The 17,195-nt window shown below is 46.2% G+C and overlaps 1 protein-coding gene across 7 annotated transcripts in view; it reads left to right on the top strand.

The window, feature by feature from the left end:
* The window catches only part of MAP7D2 (MAP7 domain containing 2), a 97,793-nt gene that overhangs the window by 66,355 nt on the left and 14,243 nt on the right, over positions 1–17,195 (top strand). For all 7 annotated transcript variants that reach the window (XM_061178544.1, XM_061178543.1, XM_061178541.1 and 4 more), the window contains 2 exons: positions 13,261–13,529; positions 14,107–14,239. In XM_061178544.1, coding sequence (XP_061034527.1) covers positions 13,261–13,529; positions 14,107–14,239 — 402 coding nt within the window. The remainder of the gene's footprint in view (positions 1–13,260; positions 13,530–14,106; positions 14,240–17,195) is intronic.

Raw genomic sequence — 17,195 nt, 5'->3', positions numbered from 1 at the left:
CTGTGCAAAAGCTTTTAAGTTTCATTAGGTCCCATTTGTTTATTTTTGTTTTTATTTCCATTACTGTAGGAGGTGGATCAAAAAAGATCTTGCTGTGATTCATGTCAAAGAGTGTTCTTCCTATGTTTTCCTCTAAGAGTTTTATAGTGTCTGGTCTTGCATTTAGGTCTCTAATCCATTTTGAGTTTATTTTTGTGTATGGTGTTAGGGAGTGTTCTAATTTCATTCTTTTACATGTAGCTGTCCAGTTTTCCCAGCACCACTTACTGAAGAGACTGTCTTTTCTCCATTGTATATCCTTGCCTCCTTTGTCATAGATTAGCTGACCATAGGTGCGTGGGTTTATCTCTGGGCTTTCTATCTTGTTCCATTGATCTATGTTTCTGTTTTTGTGCCAGTACCATACTGTCTTGATTACTGTAGCTTTGTAGTATAGTCTGAAGTCAGGGAGTCTGATTCCTCCAGCTCTGTTTTTTTCCCTCAAGACTGCTTTGGCTATTTGGGGTCTTTTGTGTCTCCATACAAATTTTAAGATTTTTTGGTCTAGTTCTGTAAAAAATGCCATTGGTAATTTGATAGGGATTGCACTGAGTTTGTAGATTGCTTTGGGTAGTAGAGTCATTTTCACAATATTGATTCTTCCAATCCAAGAACATGGTATATCTCTCCATCTGTTGGTATTATCTTTAATTTCTTTCATCAGTGTCTTATAGTTTTCTGCATACAGGTCTTTTGTCTCCTTAGGTAGGTTTATTCCTAGATATTTTGTTCTTTTTGTTGCAGTGGTAAATGGGAGTGTTTCCTTAATTTCTCTTTCAGATTTTTCATCATTAGTGTATAGGAATGCAAGAGATTTCTGTGCATTAATTTTGTATCTTGCTCCTTTACCAAATTCATTGATAAGCTCTAGTAGTTTTCTGGTGGCATCTTTAGGATTCTCTATGTATAGTATAATGTCATCTGCAAACAGTGACAGTTTTACTTCTTCTTTTCCAAGTTGTATTCCTTTTATTTCTTTTTCTTCTCTGATTGCCGTGGCTAGGACTTCCAAAACTGTGTTGAATAATAGTGGTGAGAGTGGACATCCTTGTCTTGTTCCCGATCTTAGAGGAAATGCTTTCAGTTTTTCACCATTGAGAATGATGTTTGCTGTGGGTCTGTCGTATATGGCCTTTATTATGTTGAGGTAGGTTCCCTCTCTGCCCACTTTCTGGAGAGTTTTTATCATAAATGGGTGTTGAATTTTGTCAAAAGCTTTTTCTGCATCTATTGAGATGATCATATGGTTTTTATTCTTCAATTTGTTAATACGGTCTATCACATTGATTTGCGTATATTGAAGAATCCTTGCATCCCTGGGATAAATCCCGCTTGATCGTGGTGTATGATCCTTTTAATGTGTTGTTGGATTCTGTTTGCTAGTATTTTGTTGAGGATTTTTGCATCTATATTCATCAGTGATATTGGTCTGTAATTTTCTTTTTTTGTAGTATCTTTGTCTGGTTTTGGTATCAGGGTGATGGTGGCCTCATAGAATAAGTTTGGGAGTGTTCCTTCCTCCACAGTTTTTTGGAAGAGTTTGAGAAGGATGAGTGTTAGCTCTTCTCTAAATGTTTGATACAATTCACCTGTGAAGTCCCCCACTATTATTGTGTTACTGTCGATTTCCTCTTTTATAGCTGTTAGCAGTTGCCTTTTGTATTGGGGTGCTCCTATGTTGGGTGCATATATATTTATAATTGTTATATCTTCTTCTTGGATTGATCCCTTGATCATTATGTAGTGTCCTTCCTTGTCTCTTGTAACATTCTTTATTTTAAAGTCTATTTTATCTGATATGAGTATTGCTATTCCAGCTTTCTTTTGATTTCCATTTGCATGGAATATCTTTTTCCATCCCCTCACTTTCAGTCTGTATGTGTCCCTAGGTCTGAAGTGGGTCTCTTGTAGACAGCATAGATATGGGTCTTGTTTTTGTATCCATTCAGCAAGCCTGTGTCTTTTGGTTGGAGCATTTAATCCATTCACGTTTAAGGTGATTATCGATATGTATGTCCCTATGACCATTTTCTTAATTGTTTTGGGTTTGTTTTTGTAGGTCCTTTTCTTCTCTTGTGTTTCCCACTTAGAGAAGTTCCTTTAGCATTTGTTGTAGAACTGGTTTGGTGGTGCTGAATTCTCTTAGCTTTTGCTTGTCTGTAAAGCTTTTGATTTCTCCATCGAATCTGAATGAGATCCTTCCCAGCTAGAGTAATCTTGGTTGTAGGTTCTTCCCTTTCATCACTTTAAGTATATCATGCCACTCCCTTCTGGCTTGTAGAGTTTCTGCTGAGAAATCAGCTGTTAACCTTATGGGAGTTCCCTTGTATGTTATTTGTTGTTTTTCCCTTGCTGCTTTCAGTAATTTTTCTTTGTCTTTAATTTTTGCCAATTTGACTACTATGTGTCTCGGCATGTTTCTCCTTGGGTTTATCCTGTATGGGACTCTCTGCGCTTCCTGGACTTGGGTGGCTATTTCCTTTCCCATGTTAGGGAAGTTTTCGACTGTAATCTCTCCAGCTATTTTCTCGGGTCCTTTCTCTCTCTCTTCTCCTTCTGGGACCCCTATAATGCGAATGTTGTTGCATTTAATGTTGTCCCAGAGGTCTCTTAGGCTGTCTTCATTTCTTTTCATTCTTTTTTCTTTTTTCTATTCTGCAGCAGTGAATTCCACCATTTTGCCTTCCAGATCACTTATCCGTTCTTCTGCCTCAGTTATTCTGCTATTGATTCCTTCTAGTGTAGTTTTCATTTCAGTTATTGTATTGTTCATCTCTGTTTGTTTGTTCTTTAATTCTTCTACATCTTTGTTAAACATTTCTTGCGTCTTCTCGATCTTTGCCTCCATTCTTTTTCCGAGGTCCTGGATCATCTTCACTATCATTATTCTGAATTCTTTTTCTGGAAGGTTGCCTATCTCCACTTCATTTAGTTGTTTTTCTGGGGTTTTATGTTGTTCCTTCATCTGATATATAGCCCTCTGCCTTTTCATCTTGTCTGTCTTTCTGTGAATGTGGTTCTTGTTCCACAGGCTGCAGGGTTGTAGTTCTTCTTGCTTCTGCTGTCTGCCCTCTAACACTTGGGAATTTTTAAAAAATATTTCGAGATGATAGCCGCTCTTATTTCTGATTTGTTGCTTCCTAACAGAGACTTTTTCACTAATATTGTTTTGCTCAGAGATTGCTATGGTTTTTATAAACTACTACTACTGGTTATCGATGTATGTGCCTTCCATAAAGAAAATCTTTCTGTAGCACATTACTGAATTAATAGCATCTTGGGTTTTTTTTTTTCCTTAAGTCCATTGCATTCTTTCTGTGCCTATATTGCCTGTCTTTGGTTATGGTATTGCTTTCTTGCAAACTCCAAATCCATTAGGTGAGCTGTGAGGTCTCTGTTTGTCTTTGTCTTATTTCTGAGCCTTCCATTTGCATGTCAGTACTCTGGTGTCAGTTTGGGACATTGACATTAACAGAGAGAAAAACCTATTCGTACTGGGGTTTTTCCAGATTCTACCCTCTCTTTCCTGGATCTTGACTCATGGTCCTTGCATCATCATTGTAAATTTCACTGAGGTGAACCAAGAGGGTTGTTGCCCTCTATAGAGATGAGAATTCAGTTTTTGGAAGCAAGCTTGCAGTGGGCTCTGTGCTATTTCTTTGAAGTTGAAAATCTTGAAGGTTGTGATTCAGGAACTATTTTATATTTTAAAGGACGTATCATCTGAGTTTTAAAAAGCTCTCTCTGACCAAAGATACTCAAACACAATCCCAGACTTTTCAAAATGCAGTTCAATTTAGAGAAATATTTAAAATTTCTACTCTATCTAGAACAGTAATGGGCACCTAGTAGAAGCTTTATAAGTATTCATGGAATGAATGAATGCAAGTCACTGTGCCAGATGCTCCAGAGAATCCCCAAACGAATGAAAATAGTCTCCACTTGGACGGGCTCCGGAGGGGTGGGAGGGAGATGTGGACCCAGATGAGGACAGTTCCAGGCCTGCTCCAAAGAGAGAGCTGCCCACCTTGAACTGCTCATCCCTCAGGACTCAGTCAGCTGTCCTCCTCTCCAGAGCTAGCCAAAGCTGAACTCGCCCCCTTCACTGTGCTAACAGAACATAGCTGGGTCAGTCATTCGTTCGTCAAACACCCATGGAGCACCTACTCTGTGTCCAGTGCTCTTCTCAGCCTTCATGGAGCTTGCCTGACAGTGAACGACAAATATAATATCAGGTGGTGATAAGTGCTGTGAAGAAAAATGAGCCCGGGTCAGATGGCAGAGGATGGTGGAGGGGAGGAGCTACATCGGGTGGTCAGAAAAGGCTTCTCTGAGGAGGTGACTTTTGAGCAGAGCGCCCTGCATGAGGTGAGGGAGCAGGCCGAGTTGATCTGTGCCTCACTGTGCTTGATTATCTCCTGCTAGGCTGCCGCAAGGGCGGGGGCTGACTCAGTTTATTGTTGCACAGTCTGCGCTCAACATGAGTCTGTGGGACGCTAGCCAGGGGGGAAAGGCGGACCTGGAAGGCAGAGTGGTCCGGGCAGGTCTGGGCAATGCTGGGGCCAAACCTACCTGAGGACTCAGGCCCTTTGCCTCCTCATTCCTTCTGGGACATTCATCAGTTTATTCTCCCGCTGATCAGTTTCTTAAACATTCTCTTTTCTGTGCTGTATATTTCACTTGGGGAATTTTTAAACGATGAGGGATGCTGGTTTCTGTACCATGCTGCACGGTATTCCTGCCACTTTCAACAAAGAGAAATTAATGGACTGGCTTTTATTTTTAGAGCCCCATACATGTTGTCTCTAACACAGGCAGGAAAAATAGCACACACTAACACAGCTGGACTGCCTGTGTACTGTCAAACTCCAGAATCCTTCTCTCTTTATGAGGTGCCCTGGGAATAGAAGTTGCTCGGGCACCTCTAAATCAGAATTACCAAGTTGAGAGGTCTAAGGAATAGCAAACGTTTCTTGATTTTTAAAATGTTCAGAAAGAAATTTAGTTTCTCCCTGGGGTGAAAATTAGCGGCTGAACCACACTGGGTATGGGCCAGGTCTGAGAAATGTGGAAAGTCAAGTAGACTGTAAGTATATTCTGAAAATCCAACCAAACTATACAGCAGTGAAGAAGAGTGGATTGCAGCTGCCCGCAACCAGTGGGTGGATCTCAGGAACGCAGTGTCGAGAAGGAAGTTGTAGAAGAATGTCAGCAGTTTGATTCCATGTATACTGAGGTCCTAGATGTTGCAAAACCAGTGTGTTTTTAAGAATATAAATGTGGTAAAATGATTTTAAGAAAATGGCAAACATAAAATGCAGAGTGATGATGGCCTCTGAGTGGGAAGTTGGGGATGGGCTCAGGGAGGGGCACATGGGAGATCCTGGCATAGTATGTCTTTCCCTTGAGCTAGTTGATGCATGTGTGAACATTTGTTTTATCATTCTTCATACCTTTCGTATTTTATAAATATTCTTTTGTATACTCAATATTAAAGAAAGATGAAAAAGAAACACTTGGTTTTTAAAATGGTGTCACACAAAATAAGCCCCAAGCAAAGTGGCATTTTCATCTTTCCCTCTGTGCAGACCAAGTGTGTGATCTTTAAAGCGCACTGGAAGTGACGTGGCTTTGAATGGCCTGGGGCGGGGGTCTAGCCACTTTGAACTCCCATCCAGAAACCCAGACGGGCCATGTGATGAATGGCTCTGACAGCACATTGTTCCCCTCCCGGATCTCAGATCAATTAAGTCACTGTAGGCGGCTGTGCATATTAATGGCTTTGCTCTTTTAAGTGTTCAAGTTTATTTTCATTGTTGGTTGGCATTGTCCGGTACTTGTATGGGTTTTAAAAAACTAGCTTCAGCAAGACTCTCAAAGATGTGGATGGAGCATATCTTTCTTCTTGTAACCTAGAGAAAGGAAATCAAGTGTGGTCAAGTGCATTTACCCAGCCTGTCTCTGCCCTCTGTGTGTAGGTGCTGCCTGTACCCCTAGTTCTTCAGTGTGAAATGTTCTCTCATGGTTTCAGGTTCTTAGAAATGTATTCTAAGTTAGTTTGGTCATTATGATGGGGAATGTGTCCGTTATCCCTTGCTGCTGTAATAGACTCTAAAATTTAGTAGCATAAAACAACGATTTGTTATTAATTCTCACAGCTCTGTGACTTGGGCTTACCGGGAGGGTCTCTCTTAGGGTCTTTTGTGTGGTGGTTCTGTGGGTTGACATGGGCTCACTGGGAAGTTCTCACCTCTGGGGTCTTCCGTGCAATTACAGTTCAATGTCATCTGGTGCTACAGTTAAATTACAACCTAGGGCTCGACTAAGCTTAAGGTCCAAGATGGCCCGTTAAGGATGATGGCCCATTAACCCCAGTCAAGGACTATGCCCCGAACTGGCACAGTGTTCCTTCTCTGCTGTAGTTTCTTGGTCAAAGCAGTGAGACCACCTCAGATTCAATGGGATGGAAAAATAAACTCAAGAAGATCATGTGGGATGGGAGGAGATATTATTGTGGCCATCTTTAGAAAATATAATCTGCCAAAGATAATGACTTTCAGAGATAGCTTACCTGAGATCAATTTTGTATCAGGAATCTAGGTTAATTTCATTTTATCATGCGTTAGAAACAAAACAGATAGTCCACATGAGGGAAAAAATTAAGATGAAGTTGTATGGATGGCCCCAAATAAGCACCTCCCTCTCAGAATCACAGGCTCCTGGAGCCAGCCTATTTCTCTGGCGGTTGAGGACATTTAATCAATCCTTGCCGAGCACCATTCTCATAGGCTTCTCTGTAGATGGGTGGCATGGTTTTCCCTGCCCACAGATGAGCGTCTACAGTGGATCAGGGCTCCCTGCAGTGACAATTTAACTATTGTTTGTGTTACCACCATCCTTCTCAAATAGGCTTTTACATTCTTACCTGAAAATTTTCTTGAAAAGGATAATTGAAAATGTTAAGTTATACCCCCTCCTCACAGCCATACTTATCTGCTCACCCAGTCCTTGTCCTGTATTTGTCCGTCGTAGTAGAGGATAATTTGAGTTTAGACCAATTTTTAAAAACCTTTTAATTTTGAAATCATTTCAACCCTATAGAAGAATTGCAAGACTAGAACTTGACTCATCCTGTTAGCATTTAGCCACACTTGCTTCATCATTCCCATCCCCTACTCACTCTCACATAGTCTCCATAGACACACACACACACACACACACACACACACACACATATTTTCCAAGAACCATTTGAGAATCAGTTGCAGACATCATGACCCTTTATACCTAAGAATGAAGACATTCTTTTGTATAACCACAGTACAATTGTGAAAAATCAGAAAAGTTAACATTTGACATGACGTTGTTACTTAATTTACAGACTGTATGCAACTTTTGCCTGTTGTCCCAGTGAGATCCTCTGGAACAGTTTTTTTCCTGGTCCAGAATCCAACCCAGCGTCCCACATTGCAATTAGTTGTCTTGTCTCCTTAGACTGCGTTAACTTGCAACAGTTCTTCAGCCTTTCTTTATGACCCTGACATTTTTAAAGAGCACAGACCGGTTTTTTTTTTCTTTTTTTTTTGAGGACTCACCTTCAGTTTGAGTCAGTCTGCTGTTTCCTCATGATTAGACTCAGGTTATACATTTGGGGCAGGAATCCCGTGGAAGGGATGTTGGTTCCTTCTCAGCGCATCTTATCAGGAGGCCATGATGTCAAGTTGTTTCATTACTGGTGATGGTAACTTTGATCACTGGGTTAAGGTGGTATCCACAGGTTTCTGTGGTATAAAATTGCTCTTTTTCTCTCTGGAAAGTAAATAGTAAAATGGGTCCATTGACAAATAGACTTCTCAGAATGTTGGCCAAGCTGTGCTGACGAGGCCACAGACCCCTCCCATCCTGTGGGTGGGCTGTGTTCACTGTGCCTGGAGTTAAGTGGCTTTGGAAAAAACAGAACTAGATTCCAAGATGTGGGGTGAAAAAAGTCCTTTGGGGATCTGCTTTGCAGTAAACTTACGTTCAGAAGCATGACAGCCCTCTCCCCAGAGTTCTTCCTGCTGCTCTACTTACAGAGGTGTTTGTTCGTATTTCCTACCAGTCATGGAACCTCAAAAGGTTATATAATCCTGCCTTGTGCATCAGGAAGGCCTATCTCTACCACCCCAACAAAATTTGTGAATTCCCTTTGTTAGATGTTTAATCATTGGAAGTATTGAACTTTTAAAACTTGGAGTGGAAAAGCTATAAAAAAGCAAGATGAAAAATCAAGTGACGTGGCTCTCTCATCTGTTTACACCTCTTGGGAAAGGTCATTTAAGCACTTAGGATTTTGGTTTTCTTATCTAAAATATGGTTAGTAGTAATTTCCTACCTTCCTCACTGGGTTATTGTGGTGACCAAATAGACCCTTATTAAATAGATGAGACGGTACTTAAAAACAAAACTCTATGAAAGCACAGTGAGTTCCCTGATTAATTTGTGTTTAATTTCTTTCATCAGCCAAGATATCTATTTCTAGGAAATTGGGGAAACAGTAGCTTTGCCAGACTTCGTTTGGCTTGCAGTAAGTGGTGTGAGCAGGAGACCAGAGAGCCTCGGGGTCTGCCAGACAGACCAGCATTGCCGGGTTCAAGCTTCCCACGCTCAGCAGCTCTTGCGGGCAATGTGCTACATCCACGTAGGGAAGTAGTGAGGCAGGTTGAACAGGAAACTCTATGGATCTGGAGGGAACTTCTAAGATTGTATTCTGTATTTTGGTCATTCGCTGTTAAAAAAATCAATGATTCACCTACACTTCTCTAATTTGAAGGTCATGTTTGTATTGTGCGTACGAGGTCTGTGTGTGTGCGTTCTCATTTATTCTGTTTATTGGGCAAGGGCTGGGGTAGGGGAATGTGTAGATGGACTCCTTAGTATGTTGAGTTTTATCCCAAATAATTCACCCTTACTTTTCAGGTAGCAATTATTTTTAGATGTGTGCTCATGGATAATTGGCCCAGTATTATTTAGAACAGAACCTTACAGTCTGTGGTGTGAACAGAACCTACGCGTGACTGTTCTCTTAAGGCAAGTTGAAGCAAGGCTGAGCAGGGCTGAGTAGGTCTGAGGCTGTCAGAACCTCTCACACCCAGGGCAAACCAGCTTTTTCCCCCTGGGATTGTAGTCCTGCCCTGCATGTCCCTCTTACAGGCTCCGGGCACACTGACTGAGGGTGTGACTGGCATCGGGCTCATTCCCTTCCGTGAGTGAGCCATTTAGACCAGACCCTGGGGTCGTGTTGGGATCCAGATGCTGGCATTCTGCTACTAAGGCAAGACTATAGAATGAAGTGGGCCTGCAGCCAGTTCAGGCCCCTTACCCACTCCCCCTAGTCCAGCCCCGGGGACCCTCCTGGTGGGAGTGGGGTCTGCAGAAGAGCTCCTCGCGTGTCTGCCCATGCGCAGCAGAGGCTCCTGCACTAGGACCCCGGGGGGAACCCACCTCTCAGGCACCACTGAGGGAAGCTCAGATGTGCGCTCGCTGCAGGCAGGTGCCCGAGAGAACTCAAATGGACTGGGCAGTGGGTGCCCAGCACCTCTGCTCTGTCTCACCAAGCAGAGAAGTCATGCCTCACTCCTTGGGGAGGAGGTTGAGGGCAAGGAAGAAGAGCAAACGGCTTTTTGCCAGTCCTTTCAATAGCAGAAGTTCCTATTTAATGAGTCAAGATAGGAATGCTTACGGGAGGAGAAGGTGTTTCTGTCCGCGTCATCTACCATAAAATAGCAGTCTTTCCTGTTGCCTCTCTCTCCAAATCCCACATCCAGGAGTAATTGTTTGCCATTGCCCGTCCCTGCACAGTGGTTGGACCGGAGCTGCACAGAGCATGCACTTGACATTCCAGGGAGTAAGTGACGTGTTTTGATCGCCTCAGTGCATTAGACCAGGTCCTTTAAGACACCCACCTGGTGGTTATAGCAGCAGTATGGCCCTAGACGACGGCGTGGAAGGAGAGTGTTGCCAAGAAGAAGATCCCCTGCTGTATGGTGGTACAGGCTGTTTGAACCTAAATGCAGGTTTTTGCAGCTGATTGGAAAATGATGCTTAATGGAGCGCTGTCATCATGAGGTAGCGGGGCTTGTGGTTTCCCCCGTTTTATTTCTTCCTCCTGCTTTTGGTTCGTTCTTGTCTGTGAGGATAATTCGGATTTTTATTTTATATGTTTCACTAACACCGATATAACAGCTGTTGTGTGCTTACTCTGTGCCAGGTCTAAAATGAACATCTGGGGATCGTGGTGACCCCAAGCTCTGGCTTAGCCACCATTGCGACACAGGGAGTAGGGCCAAGTTGGAAGAAGTGGAGTCAGGGAGTCGTGGGCACAGACCGCAGTTCTGTGGATTACTTAACCTCTCTAAGCCCGCTTCCTACGTCCATAAAGTGACCCTAATAATAGTACCTGTGTCATACCAGTTTTTGACAACTAAAAGAGACATACACGTATACACACATACATACACAAATACACTTAGCAGCACAGGGGCTGGTGTGCAGACAGCCCTCAGGAAGTGTGGACACAGTTTTGGAGGGTGCTAGAGGAAGTGTGAGCTCCAGATCACTGGGGGAGGGATCCAGGTGCAACCCTGGCTGTCTGAACACAGAAGGCACTGATGATTCCCTCTCAAGCCAGGGCTCTCAGGAGACTCACAGGCGGGCCTCGGGGGGCGTGGGGATTAGGACACTGCCCCTCAACCAGAGCAGCACCACTTTTACCTGCTTTATACAGATAGAAGGGGCGTGAGGGGCGCTATATGTATGTCTCACCTCAGTGGTTCTCAGCTGGGGGTGATCTTGCCCCTGCGGGGACATTTGACAATGTCTGCAGACATTTTTGATTGTCACACCTGTGGTGGGTCGGGGGGAGTGGAGATTGCTACTGGCATCTAGCGGGTTGAGGCCAGGGATGCTGCTAAACGGTGCACAGAATAGCTCCACAACAAGGAATGATTCAGCCCCAAATGTCATGGCAGGATTGAGAAACCCTGGTACATATGCATACGTATATGGAGGAAGCAAGAGGATTCTGTGCCTGGCTTTTATTTGGTTAGGGTCTAGGAACAAAAATAGAAAACCAGGGTTATATAGAAACGCCTGCTTGTCAAGAGGTGTGGGGCCTGAGTTGGCTGAGCCCCAGGGCAGAGGGAGAACAGTCTGCAAAGAGGAGGCACCGTCCACGTGGACGAGGTGTCACGGGGGTTCTGTGTGGCTCCAGGCCTAACAGAATGGTGGCACAAGGGAAGTCGGTGTGGCGAGTATGAAGTGACTCTTTCTGGGGTCACAGTGGTCCAGCTAGGGAGCAGACTGCCAGAGAGGGGTGGACAGTCCACCATGGAAGTGGGATCTGGACTGATTCCATATCAGTAAAATGGTTGATGCTGAAATAACTGAATTTTTAAAATTCAGATCACGTTCAAGTCGTATTCATTGGGTCATTGTGTGGCCCTCAGCCTGGCATTAACTGAGAAAACGTGTTCTCCTTGGCACCCGGAGCTGGGCTTTTACCATGAGAGCATCATTGGAAAACTGGCCTGCATCTTTTCCAGTCCACATACCACTTGAGGATTATTTTCCAGCTCAAGACCAAGTTTAATATTGATCTGATTATATTTTTTCCTTACCACCAGGATCTGATTAGGAAACTCTTTAGGTCTCTGGTGAGAAATTGGCCTTTAATATTACGTTGAGTTGCCATTTTTATTGCTGTTTTTATAGATCAAAAATGGTTGAACATTAGCAATTTCATATGGTTCAGCCTGCTACAGGATTGAGAGTGACAATGCGTAATTTACGAACAGATTACTTTATGTTCTTCCTAAAAGTACTCTGTACAAATGTCGCACCCCTGTGCGAACTTTGGGTACCCTCGGCAACTGAAGCTAGGCTGTTACCTACGTCACCAGGAGCCAGGCCTAGGCCAGCACACCTGTAATGGACCTTCTTCCAACAGATGTAAGACAGGGTCCTGCATTTTAACAAAGTGGTGTTTCCCTGGGTAGACACGGGCTTGCCCTCACGTTTTGCGTCTTCCCAGTAGCAGGAGAGAGTCTTTTAAACCTTAGGAACCTCCAAAAAGACACCCCCTGTCCCCACCTCTTGGCTGACTTTGTTTCTCAGAGCTTGAAAAGGAACCAGATGTCAATTATACCTCAGTAGAGGTGAATTAAAAAAAAAAAAAGGAACTAGAAACATTGAAGACATTATGCAGAGGGAAATAAGCCAGACACAAAAGGGCAAATGCTGTATGATTCCACTTCTATGAGGTATGCGGAATTGTCAAATTCCTGGAGACAGAAAGTGGCAAGGTGGTTGCCAGGGGCTGGGGAGAGACGGGAGTATGGAGTTAGTGTTTAAAGAGTACAGAGTTCTGGAGATGGACGGTGGGGATGGTTGCACCACAGTGTGAATGTACTTAATGCCACTGAACTGTACACTTCAAAGTGGTTAAGATGGTAAAGTTCATGTTGTTTGTATTTTTGCCATAATAGAAAAAAATGGGAGCAGGGTCGTTCATTGCCATATGCTGAAGCCAGATCCAACCCTGGTGCTCCTCTAAAAAGAGGAGGTAGGAAAATGCCTAACACTTTATTCTTATGTTGTCGTCAAACTTAAGTGAAATTCGGACATGACGTCATTGGCTGGGCTTGCTAAAATATTGTCCCTTCCACCAGGGACATCTTCTAGATACCATATGTTCCTGTTAGGGTGATAATACTTCAGGGACTTCTTACTTACTTACTTACTTACTTACTTATTTATTTATATTTCTTGGCTGCGTTGGGTCTTCGTTGCCGCGCGCAGGCTTTCTCTAGTTGCGGCGAGTGGGGGCTACTCTTCGTTGCGGTGCGCGGGCTTCTCGTTGCAGTAGCTTCTCTTGTTGCAGAGCACGGACTCTAGGCACGCGGGCTTCAGTAGTTGTGGCGTGCGCGCTTAGTTGCTCCGCGGCATGTGGGATCTTCCTGGACCAGGGCTTGAACCTGTGTCCCCTGCATTGGCAGGCGGATTCTTAACCACTGCGCCACCAGGGAAGTCCTACTTCAGGGACTTCTGAGTGTGTGCTCCGCCTTACATTTGTTCCCCTTGAAGGATGAAATTGTTCAACTTTTTGGAACCAGGTATCTTTGGAACAGAGGGTTCTGTGGTCAGGCCCGGTAATCATCTTCTGGCGTGGTTTTGGTTTTCCAGGGCAACTTCAAAAGCATATCCACAGTCTCCAAAGAACGTGAAGCCGCCATACCCAGGGTCTCCGGTGAAGTACCGCTTCCCCGCCTTTTCTGGCCAGGAAACACCCAAGAAGAAAGCAGAGAAAGAGAAGAGCAACAAGGAAAGGGAGGGCGCCCTGGCTCAGCAGGCAGCCGGCCCGCCTGGGGAGGAGGCCCCAGAGAAGCACGTGGCAGACAGGCACGCCACCGAGAAGCATGAGGCCGCGGCAGGGAAGGCCGAGGGCGGTGGAGGTAGGCCCTCCTCGCCCAGCCAGTTCTCCCTCTGACTCCATCCACGCGGGAGTCTTGGGTTTGGGGAAGAGACGGGGATTTTTCCCGGAGACAACTCCATGCCCTCGTGCCGCTCTCTCAGGCTTGCATGTCGCCCCGGGTCCTTCCCCTCGCTCTCCTGAGGGTCTCCTGGCAGAGGAGACTGAGGGGCTGACGCTGCTCCTAGCTGTGGAAGCCCACGGGGGTGCTCAGCTGCATCCAGCCAGCATCTGCCCTTCCCACAGAGCGGGTCTTCCTTTAGTCCTTGAAGCTTCCATGACAGCTGCGGTGAGTTCACCCAGATCGGCGCAGCGGTGGTGGCTGCCTTGGGACTTGCTGGTGACCCTGTCTCTCCCCGTCGCCTTTCCACTGCCCTCCATGGTGGAATGCATCCAGGGTCACAGCCAGCCTGTTGCAGCCTCTCTCCTTGGTGGCTGATTGTGCTGGTCCTGGCAGCATTTCCCATCACCCACTGGGTTGGATTTTTCAATTCCAAGTGGTAGCTGCTGTGTGAGTGCAGTCACTATTTGATTTCCCTTGATCTTTTCCTCCAACACAGCCTCGTGGAAGCCCACAGCGGGCACCACTGATGCAGGAGAGGCCACAAAGATGCTGGCCGAAAAGAGACGACAGGCCCGGCTGCAGAAGGAACAGGAGGAGCAAGAACGTCTGGAGAAGGAAGAGCAAGACAGGTATGGGGGTGCTCAGACCTTTTCAGACCACGCGGACGCTCCCAGCTCCTGGATCTCAGTGTTACCGACAGCCCCTGTTCTCAGCATGGACTCTAGGACCAGCCAGGCCTCGTAGAGCTATCAAAGGTGTTTGAGTTTTGTTTATAGAATGAGGTTCTCCCTGAAAAGACAGGAGGTTCCGGATGTAGACGTCTTGATTCTGCTTCCTGAATCATGTTTTTTTCCCCCAAATTATTCTAACTCTCACCCCCAGGTAAGAGAAAGGAGGGTTGAGCAGAGGCTCCTAGCTGGGGCCGAAGCCAACCTCATAGTCCTTGAGACGCGAGGTACGGGGACTCCCATCCTGGAGCACGAAAGAAGATGTCATGGCAGTGGTCCCTAAACTTCGGAGGGTGTCAGAGTCAGTCAGGGGTTGCGGTGAAAATACACAGGCCCAGGCCGTGTCCCGCTTCAGTAGCTCACCAGGGTTTGAGAACCACTGCATTGGCCCCTGGGGCACTTGGTCAAAATACAGACAGTTCTGCCTATTCTGGTCTTAGTATTCAGAGAGAAATGCATGTTGAAGGGCAAGGTAGATTTTATCATTAAATTGATAAAGGAAGCTCTTAGGATAATCACAGAGTACAGTCCAGTACTGTTGAGAGGATTTAACGTGACAGGGAGCCAGCCATGTTGCCGTGCTTCACTCAGCCATGGCGCTGAGTTTAATCAGTAATAGAATATTCTTCATCCTTAAGTGACCTTGGCAAGTCTTTTGTGGTCTGTCGTTATACTTTTGCTGATTTATTTTTTTGAAGGGGTAGGGGGGAGGTCTGGCTGGTTCCTTCTTCGAACTCTGGACTTCTCTGATGATTTTCCCACCTCCAACCTTTTGGTCAACAGCAGCAGGTCTTTTTATTGAGTGGTGTGCTTGGGCTGGGTTGGGTGGGCCGCAGGATGTGTGAAGGGAGGTCCCAGGAGAGGAAGATGAGTCGCAGGACCTCAGTGACAGGGCTCGGGATGTGCAGGCCCTGAGCAGGTGAGTCGCGTGCCTGTAGCTTGTGCTAGGGAAGGTGCAGCTCTCTGCCTTCCAGCCAGCAGCCTCTCCCGTTTCCTTCACAGCGCAGCTCCTCAAAGAATTGACTGTACTGCCTGTCTCTATTTCCTCTCCTCACACTCAGTCTGCAGACCTCACACTCAGCATGCCTCCTAATTGCCAGGCTCCTAATCCATTTCTTGGTTGGCTTTGACCGTGTTGCGCTTGCCCTTGCTTCTCTGGCCTCTCCTTCTCAGTCTCCTCTGTCTCCCGCTCAGCCCCTCACACATCACCTGGGCTCCCAGCCCTCAGTCCTTGGCCAGCTTCACCTGACAAGCCCTTCCCGAGCAGCGCTGCGCCCTCCTGCCCTGCCCGCGCCCCCATCGCGCTGCCGGCTTCCTCTGGCTTGAAAGTTTGGGGCTCGCATTTCACACAGTGTCCTCATGCTCAGCATTTGGGGTGCTAACCCAACTCTGCTCTCATCTCCCTTTCTACCCTCATCTTTTCTTTGCCTCGTTTTACCATCTATTTCTGAAGCCAATTTCATCTTGCTCTGTAAACCTTCAGTACTTCCTGGTACAAGGGAGGCATTAAATCACACATGTGTACTGATGCCTCCTGAGCCTGTGCTGTCCAGTACCACCGCCTCTAGTCCCAGGCCGCCACCGAAATGGAAATACACTAAGATCAAGTCCAATTCAGTTCCCCAGCCGTATGGCCACATTTCAAGTGCTCAGTAGCTACATGGCTAGTGGCTACCATATCGGACTGCACAAATCTCCAGAACGTTTCCCTCATCACAGCAAGGTCTATTGGCTAGCACTGGTCTAGAACCTGCAGGCAGTATTTCCAACTGCTTTATGCTTTCCTGTAAGTGTGTCCCACACGCATCTGAAATTGAGCATTTCCAAAGCACACCTTACTGTCTTTCTCGCAGACTTCCTTTTCCTTTCACAAGCTCTGTCCTCCATGTCTCCAGGCACCCAGATCAGAAGTGTCCGAGCCAGCTCTCAACTTTCCCCTCTCCTTCCTCCTCAGTATCCCGTCCCCTGTCAGGTCTGTCTCGGCCGCCTCTAGCATCTCTCTCGTCTCCCTTCCCCCCCTGAGCTCTGGCCCCTGTGGTCTCTCACCTGGACTGTGTCCGTGGCGTCCGCACTGAGCTCCCTGCTCTAGGTCTCCCGGAGCTCATCCACTGTCCACACTGTGTCCCCAGTGCCTGTTCTCCAATAAGTGTCCTTGTCCTGCTCCTGTCCTTTAACAAGCCAGTGACTCCCCTGCCCACAGGAGGCCTGCCACGGCCTGAGCACCCCCGTCCCCTGCAGCTCCACACCTCCTCATCTGCTTTCACGCTGCCTCCCGTGGCCTCGAGCTCCCTGTCACCAGACACATTTTCCATTCTCCGACTCGGGTCAAGCCTTGCTCCCTGTCTGCAAGCCTTTCCAGCCCTGCCCCTGGGAGAGAACAGACCTCTCCCACTCTTCACCCACCCAGCCCGGCTGGTCGGCTGATCACAGAGCCTCCTCATTTGTTCACAGGCCTACTTCCCCCAACTAAGCACCTTAAAAGGCCGGGATACCGTCTTTGGATCACTGGTGCTGGCGCTCAGTAAACATACAGGAAAGGTAGAGAAGGAGGAAGAGGCCCAACTGAGAAGCCATTGCAATCGCGGGTTAAGAGAAGGCAGCGCAGTGTGATGGAGCTGGAGCTGGAGCTGGAGGAGAGAAGGCGGGTTCAGCAGAAATGGGCCCATTCAAAGTCGACGCCAAGGTTTGATTCTAAGCACTTAGGAGAATGGTACACCCAATGACAGATAAAGGAAGGACAGAAGGAATTGATTTCAGAGGGTAAAAACAAGCCATGTGATTGTAGATAAACTAAGTTTAAGGTGCCTGCAAGATATCCAGGTGATTAGAAATGGAATTGAAGCCTGGGGCCTAGGTA

Source organism: Eubalaena glacialis, chromosome X, assembly GCF_028564815.1.
Source record: "Eubalaena glacialis isolate mEubGla1 chromosome X, mEubGla1.1.hap2.+ XY, whole genome shotgun sequence".
Taxonomy (NCBI): domain Eukaryota; kingdom Metazoa; phylum Chordata; class Mammalia; order Artiodactyla; family Balaenidae; genus Eubalaena; species Eubalaena glacialis.
This window is presented reverse-complemented; position numbering and strand designations above follow the sequence as displayed.